General features: G+C 38.0%; 1 protein-coding gene across 1 annotated transcript; it reads left to right on the forward strand.

Annotated features, from left to right (window-relative positions):
• Positions 1 to 4,467: 4,467 nt before the first annotated feature.
• On the forward strand, positions 4,468 to 19,999 carry LOC108677408 (nephrin). The gene is made up of 13 exons (XM_018165627.2): positions 4,468 to 4,635; positions 7,428 to 7,560; positions 8,240 to 8,448; positions 9,523 to 9,639; positions 10,587 to 10,663; positions 10,871 to 10,997; positions 11,387 to 11,788; positions 13,323 to 13,453; positions 15,447 to 15,606; positions 15,930 to 16,223; positions 16,587 to 17,141; positions 17,693 to 17,949; positions 18,500 to 19,999. Exons 1-13 carry the CDS (start codon positions 4,482 to 4,484, stop codon positions 18,674 to 18,676), a joined length of 2,793 nt encoding a protein of 930 aa, XP_018021116.2. The 5' UTR covers positions 4,468 to 4,481; the 3' UTR covers positions 18,677 to 19,999.
• Positions 20,000 to 21,633: the final 1,634 nt, after the last annotated feature.

Consider the following 21,633-nt stretch of genomic DNA (forward strand, 5'->3'; position numbering starts at 1 on the left):
GAGCTATAAGTTCAAAACTCCACGTTAGTTTGAGTAAGCAGATAGTAAATAGCTGATGCAGACAGTCTATAATGTAGGAGCTAGAGTTTAAGCCTTAACTAGACTAAGCAAAGTTCAATCGCTTTCAAGTGGGTTTGCACACAAGTGCTATATACAGTACATGGTTTAGAATTAGTGTGGATAATCTCATATTCTAAAAAATTAGAATCAAATGCTATTTCATCACAAACCACGCATTAAAAAATTGAGTGCACTCACGTCACGTCTCAACAGGATTCAAAGGCTGCACGGAATCGTGTTACTCCGTGCGATTTATGACTTAGAAATGACTGATGACAAACACTTATTGCTTGCTAACAATAAATAATTCATTACAATCTCATATCGAATAAATCAATCACTGCCATGATACACCAGTGAGCAGCGTCATCCTCAAATATCTTCACCGTAACTGGAGCAAAGACTCTTGACTCGCCTCCGAATACATGCGTGTATCGTCTCACTCCTTGTATACACTGCCGTCAGAATGCACTATACGCATCTACCACAGCTCCTCTCTGTAGTTTGCCACAGCGCTTATTGTATGTAAATTGCCACAATTGTCTTAAATGGCAGTAAAACATTGAGATAGGCAGGAATTATAAAACTTCTAATGTCTGTCGCACCCTTAGCTGCGGGAAACATTTCTCGAGTGACGACAGATGAGGAGGAAATTCTGTTAGGCAAGCGCCATCACACTGCATTTGGCACACTGCGCCATCACTGCACAGTGCCATCACACTGCACTGCATTTGTTTTTTTGGTACTGAGTACCAAAAAAACAAATGGTCGAAAGCTACTAGAGTAGTTTGACGCAATAACTGCCATGTTGCCCATAGAGATGTTATGGCGCTTAGATGCCATAAAGGTCTTAATCATGTGAGCAATTATAGCTTAGCCATGAAATTGAATTCAATGAATATGTCCTTGAATATTTACAGATTGATTTGAAATGAAAAAATTACAAATAATGCCTGCTAAGGTGATATAGCCAAAAAATATTATTATGAATAAATTTTAAAAACTGTAACTTTTTAAAGTTTTTTATCTCTTTTTTTCTTCTTTCTTTCTTTCTCGGAGGTAACAACATGATATCTGGATAGGGTGAATATTAAGACGAGAACCTGCAGAAAATATAGTTTGTCAAAAATAGTTTTAATCACATTACATTTATTGAGATGAATTGTTAAGGAGACAGCTTTGGTTTCGAGGAGAGAGCGTAAAGATTTTTATAGTTATACTATCTAATATCGCCACAACAAGTGATATCGAATAGAAAAATAGAAAAACATAGTTGATATAAAATTCACGTATTGGAGGAAGAGAAAACAGATATTGTGAAAAAAATACAATTTTTTGGCATTCGGAACTCTTGCGTCCGAACGTCTGTCTCTGAGGGACTACGAAGCTTCGGTTAACGGTCGTGAACCGTTCACATCGGTTGTGAACCGTTTACATCGGTTGTGAACCGTTCACATCGGTTGTGAACCGTTCACATCGGTTGTGAACCGTTCACACAGGTCATTCCAATAATCGGGTTCAGTAATTCCGGAATGACGCTGACGCAGTTTGCGTAGTTGCGTTATTTGGTGATTCAGCTATTCGCAAAAAATTTTGGGATGCTCCGATGTTTAGTTCTTGCGATCATATTTACTATTCACTGTTATCTTTTTACTCCGCTTTACTCTCGAAGACTGTTGCCACCCGCGCATAAAAAGACCCGAGCGGGGTAACATTTTCTTAGCAGCTCCACTATCATATACACATATCATTAGCAAATATATTAAAGTGATCAACATTAAATTAATTTTTGTCAGCAATGCAAGATATATGTGGACGCAAACTATATATAATATATGGATATAATTATCAGCAATACAAGATATATATGGACGCAAACTATCCTATTTACTGAATTGCCTCCAATACAACCTGTTTATGCAAAATTATATAATAAAGAAATATAAACTTCATGCAGCTATAAAGTATTGGTTGAAAAAATTCTGCCTGTATTCATGGTTCTTCAAGGTTGTATTTTTAACCTTTAAAGTGATCTTTACTTATATTGTGATCTGGTACAGTGGTGCTATACTGTGATATAGTGCGTGAACTGGCTTGATCATATAACGCGGGCAAGTAGGTTAACGTCTTTTAGGAAGCCTAGCAATAATAGAAAGTTTAGCAATCTCTCATTAGTTTAGTCACAACAAATGTGACTTAGTTCATTCACAAATGTTTGTTAGTTCATTAGTGTTTGTGTATACGGGCGGTGGTCACTTTGACATCAATGCCCATGACGATCTGTGAGAGTGTGAAGATATTAGCAAACCGGATACTTTGTGTTTAAACTTCACAGTGCACTGTGGTTATCATTAAATTCTGCGGGAAAGTGCGGTAATTCTAAGAAGGTTTTACTATATTCTTCAGTCAGCCCTAAAAATGTGTTAAAATTTTCTCTGAACGGGTCAGGTGAGGGAAAAGCAGCTTTGACGACTCGACCTTTTCATGTCAGTGCCCGTCTGAGTCTTGTGGTAGAAGGGTGTGTGAAGTTCGGTGCTAAGCGGCGAGAGTGACTGAGAAAAACTCTGACAGATGGTGGACAAAATATGTAGAAGAAAGTATGTGGGCTTTGTTATGATGAAGCTCGAATGTCAGCCAGATTATTTGCAAAATAATAATGGTTGTTTTGTTATCATAGAGGTGATGAGTTTGCTTCTCAGTAATAATGATGTTTTGAAACTGAAAAACCATTTTTATGCGTTTAGTTTTTTGCTTAGAGTGCTTATCTATGCAGTGAAAATATTTTCCTTTGCTTGCACCCAAGCATCGCTCATTTCGATACGCTGACTTCGAGAGGACGTAAAATGAGACGGTGAAACTTTCAGGTGAAAATGATAGTTGTGTTCTTTTAATGGTGCAAGATGTAGACTAATTGATGGTCATTACGGTGACTCATCACCTGATGTCGACATATACTAATGCAAAATAAATAAATAAATAAATACTCTCTAGCTGTTGAGCGAATGTTTTAAATGTTGAAATCTGACTTTTGGTTTCATTTCATTCTCTTTTCCCTTAAATCACGCGCGCAGCCAGCCAGAGTTGAAGTTTAATTTACTAATTTGTATTTTTTACTTGTTTTGTTCAATAGCTAATACAAATTAGACACCGTAACTCTAGCAAACAATTTAGTATCTCCACCATAACTGCATCATTACATTATATCCAGCACTCCAGTGAGAAAACTCTGCCAATAACTTGGTTAGTGGGACTGTTGGAACAACTTGTCGCCAACACCATACTATTTTCGGTGCGATCAGTATGATTTTTCATCATACTACTTCCAAAGTTTCAATGAATAAAATCTGGAGTAATTCTGCCAGTGGGTTAGTCTTGTCACGAAATGGCCTGCGAAGAAGAACCACTCGTCGGCGTGCCCGAAGAAATCATGCAAATTGCAAGGCTGCATTATACCACCAGTCCTCAGTTACCGCATTCACTGATGTTTTATAAACATTGGAGACATTCCCTTTGTGCGACCAAAGAAACAGCGACGCTTCGCGTCACACAAAATTTTAATTTTTCTTGAAAATTTTAGTTATCAAATAAATTTACGGATCAAAAGTAACAAATGGCTGTCAATTTGTGAAGCTACATATATTTATCACTTTGTATATTGTGTCATATGTGTATATTATGTCTATTTTGATCAAGCACTTTGAAAGTTACCAGTGTTTTTAAAATTGATAAAGTTATGATTATTTTAAAGTTTTGATAGACTAGTTTTATTCGAATTCTTGGCGTGTTTATTTGTGGCTAAGTCTGAAAAATTCTTCCAGTATTCCAAGTGTTTAGTGCTCACTCCAATTTTTAATTTCTCTTTTTAAGTTCGGTGATATTATAAAAAAATTATTACCCGCACCTAAACCAAGTCAACCTACCCGGAGAATATTATTCCAAATTTCCGGAATGACGATCCAGACGAACTTAATGGTATCGAATTTCCCAGGCAATGGTTGCCATGTAGCAGTGCTCGAGCGCTGCTGCTGCGCTCACGTCGGCCATAAAAATCTCTTTACAATTTATTTATTATCCAGTGTTACATAGAAATCAAACAATGAATAATAAGCTTTTACCTCATTAAATTATCAATATATGTCTCCACCATTCGTCGCTTATCCTATAATATACTAGGATTCCGATGTCGCGCATAACGATTATTTATTTTCTAAATAATATGTAAGATGTGGAAATCACTATAAACTAAGCCAATATTTTTTATACGATCATAACCCCACAAGCAAAATTAACAGCAAACAGTGATGAAAAAATCAGGCTTGCAATAATATATACTTCCACTTCTAAAAAAATATATGTTATTGTTTATCCTTGCAGTTTAATTAACGATCGATAGCTCACTCTCGCGAGTATTAGTGTTTTTAATGTTTCAAAAAGCATGTTATTTCTCTGATTTAGGAGAAGCATCTATCCTAAGGATGGCTAAGCTGCAGCTGCTGTTGTTTCTATTGTCGTTGTTGCAGTCGTCCTATTCAGCTGCAGCTCGGAACTACTCTGCTGCTGAGGGACTCGAGAGCAGTAAGTTTTATTCCAAGTTTTATTAGGTGATAAATTTTGTACAACACATATACATTCTTCAATTATTTTTAATACTTGAATCTATAATTATTGAATGCTATGCCCATTACTTACTAGAGATTTAGGCTATTGGGAATATTTTCTACAGACTATGAATTATGCAATTGCGTTGTGACAGCCACATAAATTGTCAATGGCTGGTCGTTTTAATGTGCAGTTGCAACTGCATGCTGGTGCAATAGTTTAAAAAATGCTACATTTTGTATTACCTTAAATATTTTTCTGTCTACTTTTTTAACGAAAAGTCCATCTCGATTTCGTTTGAAAACGAGGCGATTTCGTTCCGTATGTCTTAATTAGTCTATACAGGGCGGCCTTCACATTAGCTACAGCCAAGACATCCACAGAACCGCAAGCTCTCCTAAGCTCCTATAAAGCTCGCGGTCCTATATGTCCTACGTGATGGAGCGACGACGCTTTAGCAGTGAATGTCCCTAATTAAATTGTCCGTGATTTAATTGCGGCTCCACCAAGTATATTACTTTTTCTTCAAATCAGATTTGGGATGAAATAAAGGACGATTTGCTTAAGCTCCTCTTAGTCGAATTGATCTTTAGAAAATGGGACACGTTGTTAACTTAACAAAAAATATTAGCAAAACATGAAATTATACTTAACTCTGATATTATTTTTTTAACTCTTACCTGCAAGTGCATTGCATACTCCATTATCTTTCTCTCTGACTTCGTTTTCAAATAATATGTCTTGAAGACTTTTTCGAATATATATATTTTTTAATAGCCTCACATTCACGACATCATTCTATATAGGAACACTTTTCATATTTCCGTATTGTTTCACCGACGCTGATAATAATCATATTCAAAAATCACTCATGTTGAATAATATTTTCAAACCTCTCAACACTTCAAGTAGCGACAGCAGTGCAAGAGGCCAAAAACTTCCAAAAGCTCTCGGCTCCAACAAAACAAAACACTTGACATGCGCAGGAGTTTCCGGATTCTCGCTTACCGCCCTGTTTTGTCAGTTCCCATCTGAGTATCAGCAATATTTTTTCTAACAAAATCTGTACTATTCATGTCACATCAAGGTCTGCCTAGCATTTAATTAATTAAATACATTCTGTTCACTTCATGCAGATGCTCGTTCATGTTCTAGCCTCTGAGCTTCTTCGTGCATTGTGATCAACACATATTTTGTCTTCTCGCCCTTGCATAATTAAGGCGACAAGATCTGTGTGCGTGTGAGATTCACTGCAAAGCCTGTGCATAATGCGCCTAAATTTAATCCCCCAAATACTCTTCCTAATTTGTGCAACGTGTGAATTCTTAGCAAAATTTATAAGAAAAAACTTGTACCTACGAATTTCAGAAAAAAAAAAACAATCTACGGAAATTTCAACAAAAAATTCTGCACCGTTTATACAAATTCATTGAATCTTGAACTGGATGAGCAGAAAACAAATTTCGTTTAATTTATTAAGCAGACGAGCTGCAGAATATATTCAAATAATACTATTAGAATTTACACAGCAAATCCTGCTCATTTCACAAAATAAAATGCCTTAGTGAATTTCACATCAAATTAGGTCTCTTCGCATGCAATTTATCAAACAAATTTAATCATCATAATTTAGGCAGTAAAGTCCCAGCTCAGTTCATATAACGAAATGCCTTCACCATTTACACGGCTAATTCTTCACAGGGTTCATACAGCGAAACGCCTTCACCATTCACACGGCTAATTCTTTATAGAGTTCATAAAGCAAAATACCTTCACCATTTAAACAGCATATTTTTCACAGAGTTCATACAGCAAAATGCCTTCATCATTTAAACAGCACATTCTACACAGAGTTCATACTGCAAAATGCCTTCATCATTCAAACGGCACGTTCTTCACAGAGTTTATACAACAAAATGTCTTCAGCTTTACTCAGTTCATACAACAATGTTCCTATAATTAGATCGATCGTCATCGCCAAACTTCAGCGCTCGGAACTCACGGTTTTATGAACACGCCTTTGTTTTCGCAAGAGGAACTTGCAATGAACTGCTGTAAATTTTTTTTTTAAGTTCGGTCGTCAGCTGAAATTCGTCTCCATAATATGAAACTTGGGGAAATATATTTTGTTTTTAACAAATATCTATTGGTTTGAACGGTTCGATAAAGTTCGCACGATTGAAGAACAAAACTGAGATGCAATTAATGGAACTTTGCATGCATAATCAACACAAAATGTTTATGAGACTGAAAACAACAAATTCCTTTCATGTTACTGATCATAAAATAATCATATTAATGGTGTTCATACGCCTTTTCAAAACATTAACATTATCACGCGAACACGCAAAACGTTAATAGGCAGAGTTTCGTTCGTTAAATTCGTTCCACATAAAATTTAATATTTTGGTGTTGAAAATTGTAACGATAATGATGGCATGATTAGTTAAACCATTAACTAAAAAATTATCAATATTCTAGTTCTGACGTAACTTCGTTCTGACAATAATATTAGTATATTAGTTCACAATATTAACCACAATATTAGTTCTGACGACCAGTGAAACTGCAACGGCCACATATGGCGATTTCTCTGGAAATGGAAAAATATACTTTCATTATTCATGTGACAGACCAGATCGTCATCGTACTCATGTGGGCATGATGAACTCTTAGTCAAATCTGCATGAACATATATTACTAGTTGCTGCTAATGTTTCCATTGTTAATACATAATATTGCATCGCTTGTGCGTTGTTTTCCGGCAGGTCCCTTGACCACAGTGCGCGCTCTGATTGGTCAGTCGGTGCTGCTGCCTTGTGACGTCACGCCAACAACCACAGCCAAGCCACCAATCCTGGTGCTCTTCTATTACGGAGAGAGCGGCACTCCAATCTACACGTGGGGTCCTTTTCCAGACTAGTTCGGCCATTCCATGAAATAAACTTAACAAAATTTCACAGATTATAATTTTTTGCAAACACAATCTGTTTTATTCTGAAAAAGGCTATGATATAATTTAAACTTTTCATCGACGTTTAAATTTTTTAAACGTTTTTTAAACGTTTAAACGTTTCATTTAAACGTTTCATTTTCATATATCCGTCCAAGAACAATTAAGTTTCGACGTCTATCGATATTATCAAGTTTTGTTGGATAACACATATATTTTTAAACAAAAAATCCATAATTTTCTAGTTCTTCTAAACTCTTTAGCCTCTATCTACTTACGATAACTTATCATCCAACTTTCGGATGCGAATATCACTGAAAACATGTAATGCGTTCGTTGACGGAGTGTTTATACCAAAATCATCTAAGCAAATCACGGTAAATCGTCGTAAATTCAACGTTATATTATCATAAATTGAACGTTATATCTACTTAAACGTTATATCATCATAAATCCAACGTTATATCATCGAAAATCCAACTTTATATAATCGTAAATCCAGCGTAAACTAGCCGTAAATTCAACGTCCAATCAATTAATAAACGTTGATTTTTAAAAAACGCAATTTTTTAATTAATAAACGCAGGAACTATAATAAATTCGGGCCGATCTTTCTTGGGCGCACAGTTTGGACGCTCGCGACGACGAAGTGGTCAACGGCCGCCGCTGGGCGGACGAGAACCGCCTGGGACGACGCGCGCAGTTCATCGTCAGCGGCGACGAGCGCGGACTGCTGCTCACCGACCTGCAGCCTGACGATGAGGGCGAGTATAGGTGCCGCGTCGACTTCAGAGCTGCGCCCACCAAGAACTTCAGAATACTTCTAGATATCATCAGTGAGAGATAAATAGATTTCTTATAGATATCATCAGTGAGAGATAAATAGATTTCTTCTAGATATTATCAGTGAGAGTTAAATAGATTTCTTCTAGATGTCATCAGTGAGAACTGGGGGATGAGTAGAATACCTCTAGATGTCATCAGCGAGAGTTAAATAGATTTCTTCTAGATATCATCAGTGAGAGTTAAATAGATTTCTTCTTGATATCATCAGTGAGAGTTAAATAGATTTCTTCTAGATATCATCGGTTAAGGCAAGGGGATAAGGCCTTGAAAATTAAAGAATATATTAAAAATAGAAAAAACATTCGAGACTATAACTTTTTCTCGAATCAGAAATTTCGGTAATTCGTGACTCGATTTTTCACTCTTCTATTCAGAAGACGTTTTATCGCGTTCAATCCTTTAAATTTCACGCATTAGAGCTATCATAAAATAATATCATAAATTGTAATAATAAAATAATAACAATTTTGTGCCCAGTTCTGCCCCGGCATCTGCTGATCGCTAACAGCTATAACAAATATACCTGTACCAACTTTGACATATATATAGTAAATAACACTAGCATTATTTAATCAAAAAATAATTACATGTGTGCTAATACAATGAATAATTATTTATTATCACTCCGGCCCCGGTACCTGCTGATCACGAGCAGCTATGACAAATATACTTATACCAACTTTGGCATACCTATAGTAAAAAATACTAGCATTATTTTATCAAAGAGTAATTACATGGGAGCTAATGAATAATTCTCTATTATCAGTCCCGCTTCGGCAACTGCTGATCACGAGCAGCTGGGACAAATATTCTTATACCAACTTTGACGTACATATATTTAATATACTAGCATTACCTAATCGAAAAATAATTGCATGTGTGCTAATACAAATAACAATTTTCTATTATTTATCAGTGCCGCCGCGGCACCTGCTGATCACTAACAGCTATGACCAATAGTGCTATACTTATACCAAATTTGACGAACATATAGTAAATAATACCAGCATTATTTCATCAAAAAATAATTACATTGTTGCTAATGAATAATTCTCTATCATCAGTGCCGCCGCGGCACCTGCTGATCACGAGCAGCTGGGACGAGGGTCGCGTGGTGGAGGGCAACATCGGCCCCTACCCTCAGGGGGCGGACCTTACCCTCACCTGCCAGGTTACCGGGGGTTAGCAATCACTTACAGTAACATTAAACATTTGTCCCACGAGTATTTATGTAAAATTTTCAAATTTAATAATGTAATCAAATAAAATATAAGATTCACGAATGAAATTTTGGTGAAGCTTTGTATTAAATGCTGCCTTATAGAGAATAATTGCCACGTATGTAAGTGTTTGCTATCAATATATATAAAGTCATCGAGACGTCAAATTTAAAATTGTCTTCGCCAACAACTGTAACTCTTTAAAAAGAACATTTATTTTAAAAATTTTGTTAATTTTGACTTAAAAGTCAGCCCATCAACAGAGATTTTTTCTTTGATTCATCAGTTGCAATGTTTGATGCCCTATAGACTGGATTTGATCCTCCATTTGCAGGGCTTGTTTCCCCAGACTCAGTGATTCGATCCCTCAGTTTAATTGGATCCCTCAGTTTAGGGGTTACATCCCTCAGTTGAGGGATTGGATCCCTAAGTTTAGGGGATTGATCCCTCAGTTTAGGAATTGGATCCCTAAGTTTAGGGGTTGAATCCCTCAGTTTAGCGGTTGCATCCCTCAGTTTGGGGATTGGATCCCTAAGTTTAGGGGTTGAATCCCTCAGTTTAGCGGTTGCATCCCTCAGTTTGGGGATTGGATCCCTAAGTTTAGGGGTTGAATCCCTCAGTTTAGCGGTTGCATCCCTCAGTTTGGGGATTGAATCCCTAAGTTTAAGGGTTTGATCCCTCAGTTTAGGGATTGGATCCCTCAGTTTGGGGATTGGATCCTTAAGTTTAGGGGTTGGATCCCTCAGTTTAGCGGTTGCATCCCTCAGTTTGGGGATTGGATCCCTAAGTTTAGGTATTGGATCCCTCAGTTTAGGGGTTGGATCCCTCAGTTTAAGGGTTACATCCCTCAATTTAGGGGTTTGATCCCCTGTATAGAGGTTGACCCCCATGCCTTGATGCGGTTGCAGGTGACCCGCTGCCATCGGTGGTCTGGTGGCAGGCTGGCAGACTTGTCGATCGCTCCGCTGAACTGCAAACCGAGCAGGTATTTCCATCATTTTTTGATACCTAGTACTTGAAATCCACTTTTATAATATTATACTTTTCCTATAAAGTGTTTTTTACTATATAATATCACAAATAGTTATGTATTGCTAATTATCTCAATTTTAAACGAATTTTTTCAATTGAAAATGGCTGAATCCATCAATACAATGAATTCATCAACACAAAATTTTTGTTTGTGTTTGAGGTGACACGCAACACGCTGCGTCTGCCGCCCCTGGGCCGTGACGACGTGCTCACGTCTCTCACGTGCACAGCCAGCAACAACAACATCTCTGCACCCCTATCTGCCTCTGTCACCATCGACGTCGCGCGTCAGTTCTGAATGTTCTTTTATTAGAAGAAATTATTAATTAGGAAGTTTTGTAGAGTTGATATTGTATATAGAGCTAATTACTATATTGTATAGAGCTAATTGATATTGATATTGTATATAGAGCTAATTATTAATTATAATTTACTTATTAAGTTCCTGAGTATATTTAAAGTTGTAATCAAATGTTAATTGACGCAAAGCTATAGTTCATTTAATAAATTCCTGAGTAATTTTTATCATAACTTATGTCCCGGCTGAATTATTACTTTTGGTTGATGCATTCTGAGTTTCGATTTCTCGTATAAAGTCAGCTCAGAAGTAATCCTTGCTTCATGTAAACTCGTTTAAAATAAAAAAAAACGCTCTTTTTTTCTACAATTTCTTCAGTGCCTCCAACTTCAGTGCGAATTTGGCTCAAAACTCAAGACAGAAATCCGTACCAAAGCCCCGAGTTTGATCGAGCGCGCGCCCAAATCTCATCGCAGCGACTGCTGGTCGTCAAAGATGGCGTCGAGTACGCGGTTGCTTGCGAGGCGCTAGGCAGCCGTCCTCAGGCTTTCGTCCTGTGGGAGAAGGATGGTCATGCAATTGATATGCACCAGTCGGCCTCTACAACGCAATCCTCCGTGTTGCATGCAGGACCAAACTCTAATCGTGATGCAGGATCCCTCTCCACGTTGACTTTCATCCCCTCGCCCGAAGATCATCAAAAGGTCCTCAGATGCACCGCCTACAGCCCCAAGATTCCCGATGAGTCTGTCAGTGACCATGTCACTCTAGAAGTGCTTTGTAAGTATCAATACTCTTCCGTTATGTATTAATATTCTAATCAATTATTCATTTATTATTCAAATCAATTACCCACCTCACATGTTGAAATAAATAAAACTACTCTCAAAACTTTGATTTCCGATGCGCCGCAATACATACATTAAAAAGTGAAGAGATCCCTTGCGACAGATGAGTAATTTTTATGGTAAAAATCATTTTATGAGAATTTTATTTCATCATTATGCTCGCTGAATCAAAGCTGATTATGCTGCTAAATTTGAATAATGTATATATAAATTCCATCTAATAAAATATATTATTTCAATGAATTCAATGAACTTCTGGTATAAGAATTTCTGTCGCATTGTCCAAATGTTTTCTTTTAGAATATATTAACATTTTTGTGCATAAATAATTTTTTTGAGATTTCAATACTTTTTTGGTGTTGTTAATCATTTTCTTCGTCTACTGACAATTCCTAGATTGATTATTATTCCAAATTTAATAATATTTTTTACTCTTATTCCGACTAAAATGCAATGAATGTCATGAGTGTATATTTTTTACTTAAATCTTGAATGAAATCTTATGAATTTACGAGTTGTTGATTTATATTAATGTATCACTTTCATTTTTAATAAAATACTGTCAATTTATGGACTTTGAGTAATTTCCTATTTTCATGTGGAATTAAATGCAGTGCATGTCTTGGATGTTGATGCTTCCTTTCTTGCCGTCATTTTGTATTAAATGCAGTGCATGTCATGGATATTGATGTGTCTTTTAATTTCTTCCTCCGTGTTTTATTTAATGCAGTGCTGGTCATGGGTGTTGATGTGTCCTTTCTTGCCTTTGTTTTGTATTAAATGCAGTGCATACATAAATATTTATGCGTCATTTCTTGCTTTTATTTTGAATCAAATGACGTACATTTCGTGGTTGCTGATGCGTCTTTTCTAACTTTTATTATCAATCAAATGACGTACATTTTGTGGATGATAATGCGTAATTTCTTGCTTCCATTGTCAATCAAATGACGTACATTTCATGTATGTTGATGCGTCATTTCTTGCTTCCATTATCAATCAAATGACGTACATTTCATGGATGTTGATGCGTCATTTCTTGCTTCCATTATCAATCAAATGACGTACATTTCATGAATGTTGATGCGTCATTTCTTACTTTTAGTATCAATCCAGTGGTGTACATTTGATGGATGTTGATGCGTCATTTCTTACTTTTATTATCAATCAAATGACTTACGTTTCGCTGATTTGATGCGTCATTTCTTGCTTCAATTATCAATCAAATGACGTACATTTCATGGATGTTGATGCGTCATTTCTTACTTTTAGTATCAATCAAGTGGTGTACATTTGATGGATGTTGATGCGTCATTTCTTGCTTTTAATATCATCAAAAGACGTACATTTCATGTATATTGATGCGTCATTTCTTGCTTCCATTATGATTCTTTTCTTACTTCTAATATCAATCAAATGACGTACATTTCGTGCATGATAATGCGTAATTTCTTGCTCGCCTCGAGATGCGCCGAAGTTGAACCTGACATACTCGGCGGGGACGCCGCAAGACGCGCTAGAAGTGGGCGACTCGTTCGGGCTGAGCTGTGGCGTGGACGCCAACCCTCCTCCTACGGCCCTCCACTGGGCTAAAGATGTGAGCACTAATTATTCTTGTTTCTTTTTATTACGTAAAATGAATGGAATAATCAAATGTGGAAGGATATTATCGAAATTAGCTAATGAAATAATTAAATGAGGAATGATAACATCGAAATTAGTTGAGATGTCTTAAAAAAGAATAGTTACTCTGTTCAATTTTGACATTAATTGTTTCAATGCTGGGGCCTATCTTCAAGTTTTGTCGCTCCTTCAAATGTATTAAGAGATTATTAGAGAGCTCATAACAACAAATGATTTTAACGACATCGACCCGACCATCGACTTCATTTCACCCACCTTTTCCGTTTTACTCAATACACTCAATTTAAAAATCTCCCACGTACGGCTCAAAATTAATTATTAAAAGGATTATCGATAAATTAACTGTTTAAATTACAACTACCGATAGATATTAGCCCTCTTTTCTTTACACATTTTATACGAAAAATGGTTTTATCGGTATTATGAGCTACTTTTATCTGAGTCTTTTTCTCTGTTCCCAATAATTTATGTTCTATTATAATTTACTTTTGTCTCTTTCATTAGGCGTAATTTTTAATATAGTCACATCAAATGAACGATTAACATTGTCACTTCAACGTAGACCCGCAGCGCATTTAAAGTTACGTTCTTATTTAGGTGATTTCGACCTGGACTTCATAAATTTCTATATGACCTGGGAGCATCGGTAGACCGAGCACTATAACGTGCCACATTAGGCAGGAAGGATTGAAGAAAAACCGAAGGATTCTTCCTTCAAGTGCATTCGATTGTTGTGCGTAAGAGAGTGAGAATGAGGGATTTGTGAGTTAAGAATGTCAAATAAATTATAGGGATATTCTTCATGTTTTCAAAGCCCAGTTTTTTCAGAACAACTTCATAGCAGGTTTTTTTTAGAATAACATCAATTCGATTCCTGAGGGGCTATATTTTGTGGATTGATGTCTGGTATTACTTCCCTGATTATTCAGGGTTATTCTAAATGATGACCCAATTTAATAAATTCGTAATTAATTGAGTATAAATTGAAATGACAAAATTTCTATGTTAATGGAAAGAGAAAGTTTTAAATTTTTCCAACCCAATCCAATGCGGAATTGGGATGCCCCATTGACATCTTGATGTCCGAAACTTTTTAATCAGTCACCTCCTAGAGCGTTGGGTAGGACGCATAGGAAATGAAGATCAGGCTCTACACTTCTGGCCACCGAGATCACCTGGTCTCACCCCATGTGACTATTTCTTATGGGGTTACGTCAAGGAAGCTGTTTACGTCCCGCCTCTACCAGCAATTCTGGTTGCTGGCACTTTGGAATAACCAAGTACTTCCCTTGTTTCTGAATCCTGATGTTGAGCTTTGAATCTCCCTCAACATGAGTGTTCATCATAAAATCAAGGTCCGCTACAAAGTCATAATGATCATTCCCATCAAAATGTGCTCTACATTTCCGAACTACTTAAAAGGTTTTCCGAGAGCAGAACAGACTCTGGTTACGAGAGTAAGCACTCGATGCCCTCAGTGCTCAATTTTAGGCCTCTGAATTTTACAATGATACAGTAGTGAAGCTCCGGCAGCAGCACCAAAGGTTGCATCCGTTGCTACACCCGCAGCTCACAGCCGCCGCTCGTCTCTTCGTAGGCAGCTCATAACTGCAGTTAATAATCGTTGAATATTTCCTCAGGCCTTATTCGGATGACGCAAGTCCTTTTAGCGCATTTTCTCATTTACGAAAAAAGGCGCTATTGCGCTCGTCATGTCCGTCCGTCTGTCCGTCCGTTCGTCTATCCGTCCGTCTGTCTGTCTGTGACTTCACGTTGCCGAGTATCCATGATACTCGGCAACGAGCAAATGAGCTCTCCGTCACTCACTGCAGGGAGTACTGATACATTTTTTTATTTCATGGAGAATTTCATAATACTTGTCGCTCCTTGTATTTCTTATACCTGATCTGCATATAATCATCATTGTTGCTTTTGTTTCTGACCAGGGCGTGCCCCTGGAGAGTTCTTCCCTGGAGGGCGTGACGGTGATGGGGTCGCGGGTGGCGGTACAGGGCGCGTCCCGCCGCCTGTCGGGGGCCTACACCTGCGCCGCCGCCAACTCCCTGGGCGCCGCCACCTCCCACCCCCTCACCCTCAACATCAAGTGTATATATTCCATGAATAGTCCAGACCAAAGAAAATTAGAAACCTAAGTTGTAAAGCTCAAAAATTAGGTTTTGGAAGCTAGCTTTACAATGCCATATTTTTTAGAATTAATCTGCCTCTATAATTTGCGTATTTCTTGAAAATATTTATAATATGTGCGTATATTGCTTTCATTGCATCATATCAAGGTAAATATTTTTATCAATATCTAATAGTTGGTAAACCAATTTATTACTCTAACTATTTGAATAACTCGTAATTAAAAACCTTAGCAATTTTTTCCGGACTCGAAAAATACATTAAATTTTCCGGCCCGGTTATAGTCGCGCCTGAGTGCGCCGACCACCAAAAAACGCACTATGGCGCCGGTCTGAAGGAGGTCTTGGAAGTCACTTGTAAGGTCTGGAGCCACCCTGCCCCTCTGAGCTTCAGGTGGGCTTTCAACAGCACCATGGGGCTCATAGACATCCCCCAGAACACCTTCAGCAATAACGGCACTGTCAGCAGAGCCTTGTACATCCCCCACACCTCACTGGACTTCGGTTCCCTCCTCTGCTGGGCTGCTAACGACGTGGGCATGATGCTCCAGCCGTGCGTCTTCCACGTCGTCCCGGCCGGTGAGAGTTCCCTGCTGAAGCGTTCGTCGTAAATGATTTCCATTTGATAAATATTATTATACTGTTTATATACTATGACACATATGATAAATACTATTTCAATAATGAATTGAACCAATGTAAGCAACTTCATTTTGAAAGAGGAGAGAAATTGAAGCACGATTTAATAATAAAATTAAACACAAGAATCCCCCAAAAATATATAATTCTGAGCCAAAATAATGTTCTCGTGCTAATTAAATTTTGTAAAATATATACTTGTTTTATGCTACTCAGAAATTTGTATTGTGTAAAAAAATGATTTAAAGAAGTCGTCATACTCGAAAAATAGTGAAACACATTTTTCCTGTCTTGTCCGTACAGCGAAGCCAGAAGCGGTCGAGAACTGTAGAGTGCACAACAACAGTTCCATGCCACGCACCGTGGCTCTGGTGACGTGTTCTCCAGGCTACGACGGTGGCATGAACCAAACTTTCTCTCTTGAAGTCCGAGAATTCAAGAATCTTCATTCCCGTCCCTTGGCTCAAGTTTCCCACTCCCCCATTCCGGTATTCCACTTGAAGAACCTCAAAATTGGCGAGCCTTTGATGTTCATCATAACCGCCGTGAACGCTCGAGGCACCAGCGCTCCGGTAACAATAACATACACAGCTCCCCATCTTGCGCTCTCACGACGAGCACCCAACGCATACGATAGCACCCGAACTGCATGGGTTCCTTGGACATTACTCATTGCTATCGTCTTCGGTGGCCTCATTACGGCCTTAGTGTGTTTCTGTGTGGCGCTTTTCATGCTCAAGTTCCGCACTCCGAGGAAGTCCAAGAGCGCCGCTAAAATAGTCTACGCTGGCCCCATTCGCCCTTGCGAGAAGGAGCGTCTCAACGGAGCGCACACAACTCAGACGACTTGCGATCATGGTGAGTCTGGCCTTTAATAATGCGGCATATGTTACATATGTTAAGTTGTCATTTATAGTGCAAGCTGAATGAGTAATGTTAGCTGTATGTTATCTCCCTTGTAATGTTCGGCAGCTGTCAAAAATGTTAGTTGGATGTCGTCTCCCTAGTAATGTTCGGCAGCTGTCAAAACTGAGCTTAATATTGTGTGTAATTATGGCTCAGAAAATTCATTTTCATTGTCATTTTGCCATAATCAAAAAATCCATTTTGTAATAGGCTCTGCTTTTCGTATGTACTTCTATCAATATCAGTCAGCTGTTGAATAGTACTTAATTATAAAGAGTTAAATCATTTATCAATTTTAGTTAACTTTTCGTTTCTAAATTTTTTTCTACTGATATTCGCATTAATTATTTGGTCACAGAGCGGCTGTTGAAATTAAGTTTCATTTTTTGACGCATCGCTTGAGTCACTGAATTTTAATCCATGGTTTAATATTTTCAACCACGTATAATGTATTCAATGTTTAATATACCCAAAAATAAATATGTCGGTTGTCTCCCGGGCAGCTGACTGCGAAGAGAAGCAGCTGCTGCAGGTGGATTTTACCCCGATTTCCCCCAAACCTTCGATCCACCGCACCCAGAACCACAGGGATGGGGGTACATCCTTCCACATCGTACAGCCCAGACTCGATGTACTTCCCCAAGGGGAAAGAGATAATTTTTCCAACCAAGCTAATGACGTTAGACTCCCAACACCCACGAATTGGGGACAACAAGAGTGTTGTGGGGAGTCCTGTTCCCACGGCTACACCCGCAGCAACGTTAGTGTTATTTACAGAGAATAAAACGAGTTCATTAACTTATACTGTAGTTACTTTTACTAACATTAAGGCTACAGAAGATAATAATTCCTCGAGCAATTATTGTTTTCGGGATGCAAGCGACGTTTTATAATAATTAATATTTTCTACACGAATTTATTGTCATTGCTTTTTTTCTGTTTCTCATTTGACTTTAACCATTTCATGCTCAGCTCGTTAATTTTTTTATATCTTATGTTGCATTTTCGCCTCAATGTTGAGTAATCCGATTGAGTGATTCGCACAATTCCATTTCTCCTCATGAATTCACCACAACCACTTTCTGCTGCAATCTTAGCTAAAGATAATAAACGAATATTTAAAAAATAGACGCCACGGGAAAATTTAATTATACTCAATTTTTTTTAATCTTGGTTAAAAGATCGATAGGAAATTTTTGGGTTACTTGTATATTACGTCACTGATAAATTTTCTTCATTCATAACTTAATTTTTATTTCAAGTGTTTTTTGACAATTTTATTTTTTTTTTCTATTTATCCCTTCATCCAGCTGACATCTCCGTCACCGGCGTCCCCCCAAAACCCTCAACCTCCACGTCCTTCCCCCCACAACCTGCCCACCCCCCCTCCAACGCTCAGGCAGTTCACAGCTGATGAACACAATCAACAAAATGTCAGTGTGTTCGTTCCTCTGATGAATGCACCTGCCAAGCATAGCGATGTATGAAACTGCGCCTGCCAAGCACAGTGATGTATGAAACTGCGCCTGCCAAGCAGAGTGATGTATGAAACTGCGCCTGCCAAGCAGAGTGATGTATGAAACTGCGCCTGCCAAGCAGAGTGATGTATAAAACTGCGCCTGCCAAGCAGAGTGATGCATGAAACTGCGCCTGCCAAGCGAAGTGATGTATAAAACTGGGTCCACCATGCATAATGAATCATAAAAATTTGCCCGCCAAGCTTAGTGACTCATTAAACAGTGCTCGACCAGCATATTGACTCATAAAACTGTGCCCGCCAAGCATAGTGAGTCATTTAAAAAACAGTGCTCGCCTGTCATAATGACTCATAAAACTGTGCCCGCCAAGTATAATGACTCATAAAGCTATTCCCGCCAAGCATAATCGCTCATAAAACTGTGCCCGTCAGTCATTATAACTCATAAAACTGCGCCCGCCAGGCATAGTGACTCATAAAACTGTGCCAGCCAGGCATAGTGACTCATAAAACTGTGCCCGCCAGGCATAGTGACTCACAAAACTGTGCCCGCCATAGGCATAGTGACTCATAAAACTGTGCCCCCCAGGCATAGTGACTCACAAAACTGTGCCCGCCATAGGCATAGTGACTCATAAAACTGTGCCCGTCAGGCTTAATCGCTCATAAAACTGTGCCATCATGCATAGTGATTCATTAAACTGTACTCGCCAAACTCAGTCACATAAAAATGCATTAGCATATGTTAACCTCTCATTTATGGCAGTATGCTCTAAATTCACAATAAATACTGAAGTCAAGTTAAAACCGCATGGTTACTGTGCATTTTATTCGTTGCTCTGGTAACCGGGCAAGACAAACACAGGATCTGAAAAGCTGCCACCTTATCAGCTTTAACCCTTCGTTAATACACAATAAAGACTGCAATAAAAAATTAGTCAACGGATTATTCTTCGCACAGCGCCCAAGACTCTCATGATTCTACTGGTCTTGTTTTTTAGCAAATCCTCATTCGCCGGACAGAAATTTCTTGAATGTTTAACTAACATTAATTGCCGTGGACAAGCTTGGGGCGCCGTAGTTTTCCCGTGCTGATGTGGGGGGCACTGAATTAAAAGATTGAACAGGGTGAGACATTCACGCCCTTGATGAGAGCGCAACGTTTTCAACGGCCAAACGAAGAGGTGCTGCATTTGTTATACTATTATTGTTTTGCTGAGTATCTGTAACGATTACGTATTGATAACTGAATATCGATTTTGAAGAATTGCAATATTTGTAGTTAATGTTATTTTTAAGGTAATTTGTATTTTGTAAGCGGATGTAATATTTCCTGGAAATTTTTTGTGAAAAACGGCAATCGTTGAATTTTTTAATCAGTGCCTTTTAATTCGAGAGAATTGCCAGGAAGTCGAACGCTCATTATTCATCGTCTACGAGCGCGTTGAACAGCTCCTTGCTCTTTTCAATGCGATCACTAAAGAAAAAAATATCCAGGGAACTGATTTTTTCCCCCATAAATTAGCCATTTTACGCGCCACGCTAGTGAATCATGCAGGCCTGTTGTTCCCTGCCTAATGTTCAATTCTCTGTAACTATTTTTTTTCGTTGAGTAACGTTAATGACGGTCCGTTAACGTACGTAACTTCAGTACCCTTGTATTTGCAAGACCCTAAGAATTAAGGGTCTTGCGAATACAAGAGTTGAAGGAATGAGTCTGGGAATGAGCGTTTGTGAAGACACGTTTCCGAAATTCGCACCAGAGGGTCCCGAGAAAACAAATTTTGAAAAGTAAATAAGTTCTTCTTGAATTCGTCTAATAAAATAATTGTAGAATTTACAGACACAAATCAAATAAATTTCATTTTTTTCATGCCTTTCTTTGCATCGGGACTCGCCGTTTATCATTTTTGCTTGGCGATTGATACGAAGAATTTGCTGCGTTGATATTACCAAGAATTCATATATTGTCATAAGTTGATTTTTCAATGGATATCATGAGGGGAGGTGGAGAGTTTTCGGACAGTTTATCCAAAATACGTTCAATGGACAATCAAGAAGTTTACATTTTCATTTATTCAAATATAATGGCCCAAAAACCTATTAAATCCGTATCAAGGTTTCCCTCCGCCTCCGCAATCCAATTCTTATAAACTTTCAGGGCAAACAAGGAAGGACAAAGCATCTTTATTTTCGTGTTTAATTAGCCATATTAGCAAATGAATTTTCCCTTAACACATCAACAATTAAAAATGACCAACAGACTAACGAGACATTTCAGTCACTCGCTCAGTTTTTGACTCTAACTGAAACCTTCCTAGGATGTCCAGCATTCAGGATTAACTTTAACTTCTATAAGTGCAATCGGGTTAAACCGGCCTTGTTATTAAGATTATTTTCCGTAATTTGAGAAATTTGAGACTGAAACAAAATTCAAACTCACGTTAATAAATATTATTATAATATTACATTATATTATTAGACTATAATAACTCCTACAAAAATGCATTATTCCAGTTTACTGAAATTAAGAATAAGCTTATAAGTTTGCGGACATTACTTCTACGTGTAAGCGTTTGTGATTCAATATATCGAAGCCCTGACCAATCGTATTGTATTTTTATTAAAAAAATACGTTAAGTTTTTATTGTTTCATTTCAATCCTTCTTCATTCCCACGAATAATTTCTAGGGACAAACTAGAGCCGCATAATGTTAATTATCATTATCCTTATTTTTGCCCGCATTTTATTCCAGTAACATCGTCCGGATTTATCACTGAACAAACTCCCGAGATTCTAAGCGGCAAGTTACAATTCAGTTCTCCCTGAAGAGACACAGAATGCCGGGCCTGCAACATTTCTCAGACCCGCTGGATTGAGCTCAGGGTCCGGCTATCTCTCCCTCACACTTCACTGAGCCGCTGGCCACAGAAGGCCGCGCCGCCCTGACTAACTGAAAGATATCA

This window comes from Hyalella azteca, unplaced genomic scaffold (genome assembly GCF_000764305.2).
Source record: "Hyalella azteca isolate HAZT.00-mixed unplaced genomic scaffold, Hazt_2.0.2 contig9815, whole genome shotgun sequence".
NCBI lineage: Eukaryota > Metazoa > Arthropoda > Malacostraca > Amphipoda > Hyalellidae > Hyalella > Hyalella azteca.

Bases quoted from the DNA above. Each gene is read 5' to 3' on its own strand.
- LOC108677408 (XM_018165627.2), top strand. From the start codon at position 4,482: ATGTTTCAAAAAGCATGTTATTTCTCTGATTTAGGAGAAGCATCTATC. The intron at 7,561-8,239 runs GTGGGGTCCTTT...TTGGGCGCACAG, and splicing joins AGCGGCACTCCAATCTACAC to TTTGGACGCTCGCGACGACG. The intron at 10,664-10,870 runs GTATTTCCATCA...TTTGTGTTTGAG, and splicing joins CTGAACTGCAAACCGAGCAG to GTGACACGCAACACGCTGCG.